At 40.8% G+C, this 13,654-nt stretch overlaps 1 protein-coding gene across 1 annotated transcript in view; it reads right to left on the bottom strand.

Moving 5' to 3' along the window:
• The window catches only part of LOC149179785 (uncharacterized), a 126,585-nt gene extending 126,450 nt beyond the window's left edge, over positions 1–135 (bottom strand). Inside the window, exon 1 of the mRNA XM_089418059.1 lies at positions 78–135. Coding sequence (XP_089274185.1) covers positions 78–125 — 48 coding nt within the window. The 5' untranslated portion in view covers positions 126–135. The remainder of the gene's footprint in view (positions 1–77) is intronic.
• Positions 136–13,654: the final 13,519 nt, after the last annotated feature.

The following is a 13,654-nucleotide window of genomic DNA, read 5'->3' as shown; positions in this document are numbered from 1 at the left end:
TGAATTAAACAATGAAATCAGAAAATAATTAAAACTTAGATGTCTGTGCATGCAATGAGAGAGAAAGAGAGGCTCACGTGCTCTTCAAAATCAGGGCTGGACAAGTTGATGGAAAGATTCCTCATGAGTAACAACACCTGCGTCATATAGGTAACATATCGTGTCAAAAGATTTTCTATACTCCTAAATGAAATAGATCAAATAAAAAATGAAACACATGGAAAGTTCAAATAAAATCCATTCAATTTTACTATAGGTATCATTTAGAAATGGTAAAAAAAATTATAGTTACCATATGCAACAGTCATACGAGAGATATCGATAAAAAATAGAAGAAAATACACCAATGTACGCATTAGAAACTACAAAATATATAAAGGAACAATAGAAATGCAATAACACGCTACGAAAGTATTGTTCTATAAGAATATGGATACTATACAAGTACAATAGAATTATAACACGACCGAAACATTCATAGACTAATATAAAGGTTTGAGACATGCAATACCACTAAAATAATATGTGAAATGTACATCATTATATTTCCAAACCATCTCCTTGGTCTCTAAGCAAAAGATTTGTTTAAAAAGACGTTTTTGAATAACAATCTTTGGATCATCGCATAAATACAATAGTTAGTCTCATAGTACTTTCTGTGTTCCTGCCTTGAAACAACCCTATCATTATATAGCATTACTCGATTATATACTTTCATTAATCATTGGTATTGCTAATATCTCTTAAAATTTCTATAACATTTTCTTTTGGTGCAAATGAGTCTATTCTCCATTGCAACCAACCTTGCCCTTGATCAACAACAAAAAATTACAACTGAAATTCAATTAGTATCCATGACATGATTCCAAACTATTGAGTATGTTGTCACTGATGTCAAAGCAGGTGCAAAACATTGTCTTGATGTCCTCGGTATGCTGGCATGCATGAATGAGATGATGCGTTGATGAAATCCTAGCTCTAGGGTTTGGATGCCTAGGAAGATGATCATACCCCGCACTTATTGATCCTGTTCTTCATGATTCTTGGCATCAGACCCTTCCGGATGGATAGCCCTCGTCATACCAATTTCGACAATATGTGGCACGTAACGAGATTCCTCATGGTCTGAGAGATATGCCCAATCAAAGTTAAAAGCCCCCTTCATATGGTCAAAGCCCTCGAAGAAGGTGACATGGCAGCTTATCATTGGCTCATGGGCTTAGAAGAAATTCATTATGGTTGACATGGCAGCTTGTCATTGGTTCATGGGCTTAGAAGAAAATAATTATGGTTGAAGGGATAGTTATCAAAAGACAAATTATTTTGAATTCTATACATTAATTTGATTTGGCTCCAAAAAATGAAATTTGAAATTCAAATTTTATTTTCCCTCCATTAAGTCGGCCTCAATCTAATGGGGTTTTGGCTCAAATTAATTTAAAATTTGAGTTGTATTTTCCCTCCAAATTAAAGGTCGGTTTTCCTCCAAATTTGAACAAGTTGGCTCCTCTTAAAGTCCTCCTTCCTCTCTATAAAGGGGACTCGAATCCTTCCAAGAAGACATCTATTCCACCCCTATCCTTGTATATTCTTGCTCTGAAATGGTATGAAGTCAAAGGATGCAGAAGAGGTCGAGATTCTGGATTGGTTTGGGTTTTTGGAAACCTTCTTGGGTTATGGTTTGATAAGGGTTTCGCTGGGATTTTCAAGCCTATTTTGCAGGTGATTCTAAGGGAATCCGCACACTGTTGTAGGACGAATTTTCTGCCACATTCAAGCTGATCGAGAAAGGGATTTACTCACCAATCTGAAGTTTCTCTCCAACTGTGACACTTGGCCCTCTGTTAGGGCAAACTTCTGTGCACATTCTAGACAGTTCAGACCTCCTGTTGATGCATTTCCAGAATTGTTGAAGGCAGATTGAAAGAGGAAATTTTGGGTCCTCCATACACTTCTATTTGGCTCTGGTATCGACCCTCCAGACACTGTGATCTAGCCCTAGTTTTGGCCCACAAAATACAATGGTGTATCCTCTTTTTCAGTCCTCAAATTTCAGACATCTAGCCCCAATTTCAGATACAGTGACCTGGCATGTTTTGGCCCTTAAAACATAGTACCCCATTTGTTTTGGCCCACAAAACTAAGGCATAAGGTCTGTATCAATTCGGCCATTCAAGGACACTATCCATGCACTCATCCGTGGCATCATAATCAAGTTCAGAAGCCCTAGACAGAGTATGGTTGAAGCGTTTAATTCAGATCATATTTTGTAGACATCTTTTCTATGCACAGTTGCACAACAAGGGTTTCTTGAAGCATACGTCAGCTCGCTATACATCATGCCAAGATCTGTGATTTCTTGAAGCTTCTACATTAAAAAAAGTTTTTGATTAAAAGACATATTTGGTCTCCAAAAGCAAATGCTACGGACTTACCGGTATCTCTTTCACAAGAGCTGTAGTGCATTACATTGTGAAACCAGTTCTGTTCAGCAAAAATTGAATAAAGGCTGATAATTTAAGTCTTGAATCAGAACACTAGTCTAATTCAGAATTTCTTGTATTTAGCCTACCATGTATAAAGACAGATTTGAAGACTGAGAATTACTCACCTAATCCGTATTGTTATAACTATGATGTCATATTGAATCCATAAGTGGCTCAGAGACAGACCTTTGAAGGCAGTTGCAAAGGTATTCTCTGATGCATTGATCCCATAAACAATTGAAGACAGTAGCAGACATCTGAAGAATACAGGGACAAAGGTATATCTTCAAGGGCAGAAGCATCACATCATCTTTAGATTGGAGGCATAGAGTGACAGTAATCTTACATCAGCAGAAGAAACTGAGCTGGACCTTTTTTGTTGCGAGGAAGACTGTGACACTTGTCAGTCTGAGTTGAAGTAAGGTCTATCCATGTAATATCCCCAATTTTGTGAGCATGGGAATTTTGCCTAATTTTGGTGATATTAAGTAAAGGGGCAAATATTATTTTGGACAAAAGTGGCAAGTATTACTTTATTAGAGATTAGCGACAAATTATTATTTTATTAAAAGGGAGGCAAAAGTCACTATATGGAAAATGGCCCCCACTAATAAAATAATAATTAAAAAGGGAGTCTAGAAACATGGGGAGAAATTATAAGAGGAGGATGGACTCAATTGATAATCATCTTTTGACTATTACATTTCACCTTTCATCTTCTCTTGGGGCTGTTTAGCACAAGAAGAAAAGTGTTGTTTAGCACCAGGAGTTCCAAGCGGAATTCCACCCTCATTGTGGACTTTGGAAAACTTCGAGTGTCTCCATAGTGAGCAAATTTGGGGAGCTCAACTCAGAGTTTCCATTGGGCATAATTGCAGGTTACCTAAGCTGATACGTGTTCCTTCCATGGCGTAGAGGTGGCTCGAATTGCTTGTGGGGAGATCACTTACGGAGGAGCAAAACACCAGAGGATTTGCAAGTATTTTCCCTTGTTTTAGACAGATTTTTGTGGTCATTAGCAGGGCTGAGTTTGAGGGAATTCTTGGGGTCGAAAATCTAGAATTTTGGAAGTGTGTAGGGTCTCCAGGCAAGCTTGCATAGAGGTTAGAGGAATAGGGGTTGAGGAGAGATAAGGGCCGGAGATTGGAAGTATCCCTCAACGAAGGATTTAGCCAGAGTTGGGATAGATTTCCAATGGTGGATTTGGGCCTAATTCAACAGTATCAGTACTATGGGGCATTTTCTGGCCAAATTGGGCGATTTGCACTTGTTGGGGGTCACCGGGGGTTGGTGGATTCAGCCCAAACCAGTGTTCCATAGGGACACACCCCCCAAGGTAGGGGACATGCTTCCTCGCTCCCCCAAGTTCCGAGGACAGGGAAACTCCTAGGGAAACTTTTCCCCATGCCTCCTTTTTTGGGGAAACTCAGGGAAACTTTGGGGACTTTTTTCTAGTGACGAAAAGTGTTCCCCCAAATTTGTTTGCTAATAACAATTTAAAAACATAAAAAAATTTAAAAACTTAAAAAATTTTAACATAACTAAAAAAACGAAAAATAAAAAAAGGATAAATTAAAACTTTAAAACATAATCATTCACATCTCTCATTCATTTCTCATTAACCCTATGATTTTACCTTGCTGCTTGACATTTTCCTTCTGCTGCCACTCAACATTTTATCTTGCCGCTTGAGATTTTCCTACTGTCGCAGCTCAACATTTTCCGTCGATGGGGGGCCTAAAACATTTTGAGTTGCAATTTTCATTTTGTGACTTGGAGTTGCCGGATTGGAGCTCTGATTTATTATTTAGTACTTTTTGAGAAATTTACTAGTATTTCATTGCTTTCTATGTTTACTTTTAGTTTAGTATTCTATGGCTATTTTAGACTTCAGCATAATGTCATTGTCATATGATAAATTTACTTTTCGATGTGCATTGTGTAATTTCAATTGTGAATTGATTAATTTAATTTAGATGTACCTTGCATAATATTAATGCCCATTGCCAGATGATGAATTTAAATTGAACATTGCATAATGTCAAATGATGGATTCAATTTAGTAACTTACTTTTAGATTTACAACTTTACATTGATGATTGCGGAAATGTCAAATGTTAATTTTGATTCATAATAGTCTAATACCAAATGATGATCATATTTAGATGTACATTTCATAATTATTAAGATTTATTATTTACTACTTAGTTATTGACATATTGTTGGGATTTTATTTTTTATTTTTATAAATTTATTTTTAATAATTTTATAAATTTTATGAATCTGACGTCCCCACATTTCCCCGAAATTTCCCTAAATTTTGGGGTTTCTTATATACATCTCCCTTGTGCGTATCCCCACTCCCGTGTTTCCCTATCCTGGAAACTCGGTGGAACATTGGCCCAAACGCTTTCTAGGTTTTTGTGGTTTTATTGAGAAGAGTCTTCAACTAATTTTACAGAATTTTTCAGACGGTATTCAAGCCTGAAATCCCCATTCTTATAGCAGGGTGAACTGCTAGTTAGCTGGGAAATTTGCACCATTTTGTGGGTTTGGTTTTGGCTTGGAGATAGGCCAAACCTTTTCTGGGTATTTTCTGGTTTGAGGAGAGGAGCTCACGACTGCAATTTCAGAGCATTTTGGGCATTATTTTGAGCAAAACGTCCAATTCCATTTAGTAATCTGTAGGACATTTTTTGGGCAGTGCGTATTATCAATTTGGAGACATTTCAGCAATTGGGTCAGCGAGATTTAACCTAGGGTTCACATAGCTTGTTGTAGCAAGCCCAGGTTCCTCTTCTTCATTTATATGTACCTTGTTTTCTCAGTGAATAAAGGCTCAGCTCTTGGTACAATTTCTGGTGCAATTTGTCATTTTGCTGGTATGTTAGTTTTATGGTTACATGTTTATGCTTTATTTGTTGTTATCACTTAATATTTCTAGTTAGGAATATTATAGTGGTATCAGATCCATGATCTTGGCCATTTGTGAACCTTAAGCCAAGTGATGACAAGCCTTGAATAAAAAGCTAAGAAATCATGGGATCCAAAGAAAGGTTAAAATCAAACAACATGGCGGTAACCTTGAATGAGGTGATTAGGATGCAAAAAATGATGATTGATGTGGGGGAAAGGCTGATTCATACCACAATTGGGAATCAAGATAATTCTCAATTATACAACAAATCCACAATGCCCAAAGTTATGGATAATGCATCAAGATGGCAAGACATGATTGCAACTGGTGTGGAGTTATTGGCAGCAAATTGAAGGGCATACCAATCATTGGGACATGACATTAAAGCATCCCTCTCCTTTTGGGAGTTCAGTGAACTAAGAGACATGCACAAATCAGTGGGATTTTAGTGGAATTATGCAGGGATGATGAGGAGGATCAAGGCAGAAGATGAAAATGTAGTTGAAGGGGCCATGGTTGGCAAGGAGACAGTCGAGCATACACATGTTGATGAGATGTCGACAATTGATGAGGTACCCAATGTTGTGACCGAGCTTTTAGGTGATAGCAGTGCACCATAGGGTGATGAGGTGCCAAGAGAAATCTCCATCATTAATGAGGAGCCGATAGGTACAAAGGCATCTAGATCTGGAGCAGAGTTTCTAGACGTTAGCTACCTATCACTAATTGTTGAGGATGTTATGCATGATGAGCTATCTGTGGAGGGGAAGTTAATGGCTCATTTTGAGCCCATGGTGGAGGAGGATGAGCCGCCATCCTTGGAGTCAGCCATCGATGAGGAGCAGTTAGGTGCATCAGCAGCCAGCAGATTTGTCGTGCTTTCAGACGGCAGTACCCTTCAAGCATACATTGATGGAGCTTGCAGCATTATTGGGCCACCTCCTCGTGTTGGTGAGAGAGAGTCTGTGTTACCTAGGTAGATTACATGGTTTGGCCAGACTAGCAAGATGAGGCGACACGAGTTGCACAGGGTGTAGCATTTGTAAGATGGAGGACTTGTTCTGTGTACAGTTGTTCGTGATTTCAATCTCTCTCTCGAGGTTGGATGGCGAGAGATATTGACTTGGTATCCAGTGGAGCTAGCTAGGAGGTTAGATGCATCCATAGCCACAAATCAGCAGAGGCTATGGATTACCAAAGGGGCTCGAGGGCCAGACTGTTGTTGGGATCAAGGTGGGATTCTCCATCATATCGTGGAATCGATAGGTGATGGTAGTAGCTGCATGATGGACTTGGTGATTGGGTGCACACACCTTTTCATATCCCCTTTAGAGTTCCTGATAGCACTAGTGACAAGATGAATTGACAGGGGAGCATGCAGAGTTTGTGAGTTGTCATAGCATGTTGGGCGTACATGGGATTGTAGGATGATTAGCCTACTCTAGAAGGAGTTGGTAGGAGGAGGTGGCATCTGTGGGCCACCAAATAGGGTGTTGTATGGAAACCATGCTCTTTCACTGGTATATTGGACACGGGAGCTACTGAGGATAGGATTAGTAGTGTCATTCATGTTAGCATGTGAGTAGTTAGGTCGCTCAGGTCTATCTCGGAAGATGAGAAGATATAGCTCACATCGTGGAGGGCTTGCTAGCAGAGTGGTGGATGCGTTGGCGCATGCGGGATGGCATATGATACAGGGTGGTATGACAATAGGCAATGGTACCCAGGGGTGCACAGAGATATGTCGCAAAGTCCAGTGTTATGCAAAGGGATGTGACTTGATGCATACAGACCCAATTTTAGACCCTAGCATCTACTGTTGTATAGAGGTATGCAGTGATGAGCAGTGGCCATCAGAGGAGCATGTAGATGCGTGGTTGTTTGACGTAGCATGTTGGTTTGCATTGAGCAACTCACATCGCATCGAGTATGTTGATATCTAGTAGCATCGGATGTGCTCTAAGCCTCAAAATTTCCAGGAATGCTTGGACACATGTATTTCATAATACCCAGAAATCATTTTGGGAAATTCCACCCGGAGACAGTTTTATTAAAATAATTAATTATTTTTAATGGGTGCCTAAGTCTAAACTTGGAAATTAAAATAATTAAAGGGTATTAATCAAACTGTGGGTGAAACTTCTAGAAGAAGACGAGGATCAAGCCAAAATGATTTGAGCCACTGGTTCTCAACTGAAGGATTATAAAAGGAGGCTTGATGGGCATGTGGAAAAGACATCGTGTAAGAGATCAGATATCGAATTTCTGAGGAGAGAAGCGCAACAGTTGGCAGAGAGAGATTCGAAGTGATTTCTTGCAGTGAGGGGCAGGGATAGTATCCGGAGGGATGTTTTCCTGGAATAGAGAGTACAAGGCAGAGAGGGCAGAGAGATGTCCAGAGAGGTTGACAAAGGGCCACACAGAGCTACGATGTGGCAGCGCAGAGCTTCAGAGGGAGATTGAAATTTTACTAAGGAAGTCAAGTTCCAGAGCCAGAAGCCAGGGTGTGAGACCGGCAGGCCTGAGAGCTAAAGTTTCCAGCCAGTAGAGGAACAGAAGGAGGTGCAGCGTAGTACCAGCTATAGTGACACAGTGACTGCGTGAGAGTGACGCAGAATTGCGCAGAGGCTCATCTCCAATGCAAATCAGTGTTGGTTCTTCCAATGACAGGTAAGAATCAAGTAACCGATTTTTCACAAAGTACACATGGGGTGTGAAAATTCAGAAACCCAAATCCTATTGCAGCAATTGGAAATAATTCTCCTAATTGTTAATTAAATTTAACAATTTATTTACTGTGAGCTACAGCAAATACTGAATCAATCACACTGCAACCTACACAAATAAACTGCAGAAGAAATAAACATTGGAAGAAATACTAGAGCACACACATAAAATGACACATTTATTTTTGGACCAATGTCCCCGGAAAAACCCAACTCAAGAAAATCGGTGTAGCAGTTGAGGGTTTTATTATTATGCAGCAATGAAATAATTTGAGTATAACTGGATGCCAGAAATATTGGCAAAAATCTGCAGGGGAATTTTCGTCACCCCACAGGCACTCTCTCGGCACAACTTGCCTTCAGAATTTCGGCCTTCTGAGCCTCTGCGTAGTTGGTTGGATGTCTAGCCTCGGAATGGACTCTCATGAAGTCGTTTTGCCTTCTGCTGAACAAAAAGACGCTTCTTGGGCACTCTGAGACTCCCTTCCCGGCCTCTGGAACTGAAAACGTCAATCTCTCCTAGCAAATTGACGTTGCCTCTAGAGGCTGTTGCGCTACCCCAGCGTCAGCCTCTCTGCAAATGCACTCACCAGATTTGGAAATCTTCCTCCGACTTCACTATCCCTGCCCCTCTCTTACTGCTTCGATCTCACTGCCTCTCTCTCTGGCAACTAGCTGCTGCTGCTTTGGAAATTGAACTACCAAGAAATCAAATTGCTCAAGTGATTTCTCCAAGCCCCATCGACTTCTTATAATCCTCTGTTGAGACTTCAACGGCCAAGATTAGATCTTAATCGATGGCTAAGATTAACTTGAAGTCCATCTGTGTGAGTTTCTAGAACATTCTCACCATAACTTAATTAATTCTAATTAATTAGTTATATTCCCTAAGTTTAGACTTAGGAAATATTTAAAAAATGACTAATAATCTAATTAAGTCACTTCTAGGTGGAATTTCTAGAAATGATTTCTGGGTTTTGGAGATCTCATGCATTCTAGCCTCTCCACAAAATTTCGAGCCTAGAACACATCTAATGCTACAAAAACTAACATGGGGAGTGCCAGGTACAGTGACACAGGCAGGATATGAGACGGTACAATAGTAGCATGGGTATCCAATGGTGTACAGGGATAGGCCACAAGGTACAGTGCAAGGTCGAGGAGTACAGGGATACTTGGTGGGATGCAGGGGCATATGATGTTGCACAACGAGGTCTTGGAGGGTTGCCTCCACGCAAACTTATGGACGGAGACACCGAGCATACCTTTGGGTGTAGTTCACCCAGGATCAACGGGGATGCAAATGAGCGATACTCGATGGTATCCATGGGGACTCACACGTTTGTCCCCCTTATACATCACTTACATGCACAGACGATTTGGTTGTTGTCCTTTGACACTCTGGGTGCGAGCAGCGGGGGATAGGAAGCTCGTCCGAGATATTGAGATGACACTCAGCGCACTAGGGGAGAGACTTCTCAGTGATGGCATTGGGTGGTTGCACGAGTTAACAACCACAGGTTGGGGGATGAGGTGATCATCTACAGGGGTGGCATATCATTCATTAGTGAACCTACGCCTGGGGAGTTGGTCAGGAGAGAGACATGTGTCACTCTTTCCACAGGGCATGTCAAGACCATGCATGAGAAGAGGATACCATGTACGGCTTAGGTAGCTTTCCAGTATGTGTCTGACCTCCAAACATTGTATTGGCACATTATCGAGAGGGCGGATGGCAGACTCAGTGGTGATGGTTGGCAGGAGCAGGACGGGTCCGCATACACTGAGTCAATTGCGAGTATCAGATACCCATCTATTGGTTTCCTTTAGGGGTTAGTTATTTGGCACATGTGGCTTCCAGCAGTCATCGATACCATGCAGTGGCAGGCACAGGGCAGTTTAGCATGCATTAGATTAGTTCATGATATATGGGGCCTATATGTTGGTTGCATGCAAGGACTAGGGACAAGGCACAAACGGATTCCAGCAATTGTTAGAGCTATGCTGCAACAGGTCTGGCTAGGGGATCCAAGGATTTAGTTGGTTGACAAGCCACTCCATCTCGTGAGGAATAGGACTATATCAGAGGGTAATCTAGCTCACTTTGAGGTTGACACATAGGGGATCACTGAGGCCTCCATTGTTTGGCGAGCAAGCTTCTTCAGTTGCAGCTCAGGGTCAAGACTGGCGATGCATGGGTAGATTTGACATCATAAAGACACCTGGGCAGGATGAGCTTGGCCTTCATTGATATTTCGCCTCCAGGTTTCAAGGAAGAAGGCTGCAGTGTGCACACAATGGGAAACCTATTCAAGTCAGAGTGGCGCAGCGACAACATGGTGGCACTTTTTTTAGAAGAGCATGGGACCTGGGCATCACAACACTAGATAGCTTAGCAACCTTTAGGGATGACCTAGCTGCTGTAGGGGGAGATCACTCAGATTTTCCATTGGGCTTCAGTGACTCACTGATGACATGGGGGACTTCATCAGCATGGCCGGTTGGTCAGCACGAGGAGCTCATGCGAGAGAGACTTCGTCCCCACATGGATTCGGTTGTACCTTCAAGAGTTTATTCTTGGTGTGCATGAGGTGGACTACTTGGTAGGGCAGCTTCATGGAGAGTTGGACATAGTCCTATATTATCATGATGCTCTACTTATTGATAGTATGCAGAAGGATTTTGGAGCTTGTAATTGGTTGGACAGTGAATGGAGCAAGGGGTGCTTCACATTGGTTAGGATGCCTTGGGATCCTGGCATTGAGAGATTCCTTCATGACCAAACAATGCAAAGATCGAGGTTGAATCAGTGGCACATTTGGGACCCTAGTATTATTGTTGATGATAGTGGTGATTAGCAGTTAGAGGGGGCATTTTTTCTGACATTGCTTGAGAACAACCATTTTTTGGCAGGGAGAACTGTAATATCCCCAGTTTTGTGAGCATGGGAATTTTGCCTAATTTTGGTGATATTAAGTAAAGGGGCAAATATTATTTTGGATAAAGGTGGCAAGATTATTTTATTAGAGATTGGCAACAAATTATTATTTTATTAAAATGGAGGCAAAAGTCACTTGCGGAAAATGGCCCCCACCAATAAAATAATAATTAAAAAAGGAGTCTAGAAGCATGGGGAGAAATTATAAAAGGAGTATGGACTCATTTGCTAATCATCTTTTCACTATTACATTTCACCTTTCATCTTCTCTTGGGGTTGTTTAGCACAAGAAGAAAAATGTTGTTTAGCACCAAGAGTTCCAAGCGGAATTCCACCCTCATTTCGAAGAACTTTGAATGTCTCCCTAGTGAAGAAATTTGGGAGCTCAACTCAGTGTTTCCATTAAGCATAATTGAAAGTTACTTCAACTATTACATATTCCTTCCATGGTGTAGAGGTGGCTCGAATTGCTTGTGGGGAGATCAGTTACGGAGGAGCAGAACACCGAAGGATTTGCAGGTATTTTCCCTTATTTTAGACAAAGATTTTTGTGATGATTAGCAGGGTTGAGTTTGAGGGAATTCTTGGGGTCGAAATTGTAGAATTTTGGAAGTGCGTAGGGGTCTCTAGGCAAGCTTGCCCAGAGGTTGGAGGAATAGTGATTAAGGAGAGATAAGGGTCGGAGATTCGAAGTATTCCTCAACGAAGGATTTGCCAGAGTTGGTATAGATTTCCAATGGTGTATTTCGGCCTAATTCAGAAGTATCAGTGCTGGGCGTTCTCTGGCCAAATTGGTGATTTGCACTTGTTGGGGGCCACCAGGGGTTGGTGGATTCAGCGCAAACCCTTTCTAGGTTTTTGTGGGTTTATTGAGAGGAGTCTTTGGCTACTTTTACAGAATTTTTCGGGTGATATTCAAGCCTGAAATCCCCATTCTTATAGCAAAGGCGAATCGCTAGTTAGTTGGGAAATTTGCACCATTTTGTGGGTTCTATTTTGGCTTGGAGACAAGCCAAACCTTTTCTGGGTATTTTCGGGTTTGAGGAGAGGAGCTCACGCCTGCAATTTCAGAGTATTTCAGGCATTATTTTGAGCAGAACGTCCAATTCCATTTGGAAATCTGTAGGAGATTTTCTGGGCAGTGCGTATTATCAGTTTGGAACCATTTCAGCAGTTGGGTCAGCGAGATTTAACTTGGGGTTCGCATAGCTTGTTGTAGGAAGCCCAGGTTCCTCTTCTTCATTTATATGTACCTTGTTTTCTCAATTAATAAAATGGCTCAGCTCTTAGTACAAGTTCTGGTGCAATTTGTCATTATGCTAGTATGTTAGTTTTATGGTTACATGTTTATGCTTTATTTGTTGTTATCACTTAATATTTCTAGTTAGGAATATTACAATCTAAAGCACTATATCTGTACTAGAATACTCCTTTCGACCCTCTCTAGAAGTCTGTCTGCTTAACAAGTCAAGAGATATTTGGTGACGGACTGGAAGATTTGATCATGAAACCTAGAAACGATTTGAGCACTAATTATTCAAGTCTTCAAGCCATATTCTGATAAGCTCCTGAAGCAACTTTGAAACAAAGTATGATATCAGTATTAATGTGGCAGTGCATCTGAAGCAGGACTTTTGCGAAGAGAAACTCAAGGCAAACAAAAAACAGTGTTGTGTTTTCTAAAGATCCTTGAAGTATACTATTTCCGAGATTTGTTTATTGTCACAAGTTGCAAAGGAAGATATTCATAAGAAGTGACACAAAGAACATCATCAGATTTGCATGCTTCGCTTCAGCAATAAACCTGAGGCATCTATTAAGGATTCATCCCACCTAATCACTGTATTTAGTAGCAGAAGTATTTTGACATGGGATTGACAGGCTTGCTTGATATGATATACTAAGAATTGATCCTGTTCAAAGAGCTTTGGTTTATGACACAAATCATACTTAATTGAAGCAGAAGACGCTCAGTAATTTTGTTATGTGGTTTGTTGAGTTCAGACAATCCTTCATATCAGTAGAAAGGCATCGGAGGTACATGAATTCTTACTCAGTTTACCAATCACATCATTTTGCAGCAGTTAAAAGGTCTAGTCTTTTATAGTACATCTGAGTGTATTTGTGGGGATGAGTTTGTTGTAGCAGGTTGAAATTGCAGCTGGGTCATTGTCCCTAGTAGGGGAGCCCAAGCTTAGTCTTGATCAATGTTGCGAACATCGGCATCGGGATAAAATCAGCAAGGGTCCGGAAAACCAAAAAATCGTAAAAATCGGGAAAATATCGGTAAAAATCAGCAAAACATCGGCAAATTTGAGATACCATAAAAATATCTTTAAAAATCGTCAAACATCGGCTAGGCCAAAAAATCATGATTTTGAGATAAAATCGGGATATTATCGAGATGTTCGCAATACTGGTCTTGATCATGTTATATAGTACATCAGAATGTTGTGGGGTAGAGTGACTGAGTTGAAGTGCAGCAGAGTGTTGTAGGGTAGAGTGACTGAGTTGAAGTGCAACAACACTGTTGTAGAATGTAATTGAGGACTGAGGACCACACTGGGTAATTTTGTTCTGTGGTTTG

This window comes from Pinus tabuliformis, chromosome 3_2 (assembly GCF_031772625.1).
Source record: "Pinus tabuliformis cultivar Carrire ecotype Pingquan chromosome 3_2, CPIR1, whole genome shotgun sequence".
NCBI lineage: Eukaryota > Viridiplantae > Streptophyta > Pinopsida > Pinales > Pinaceae > Pinus > Pinus tabuliformis.
Note: the sequence above shows the minus strand (reverse complement) of the source record. Positions and strands in the feature narration are given on the sequence as shown.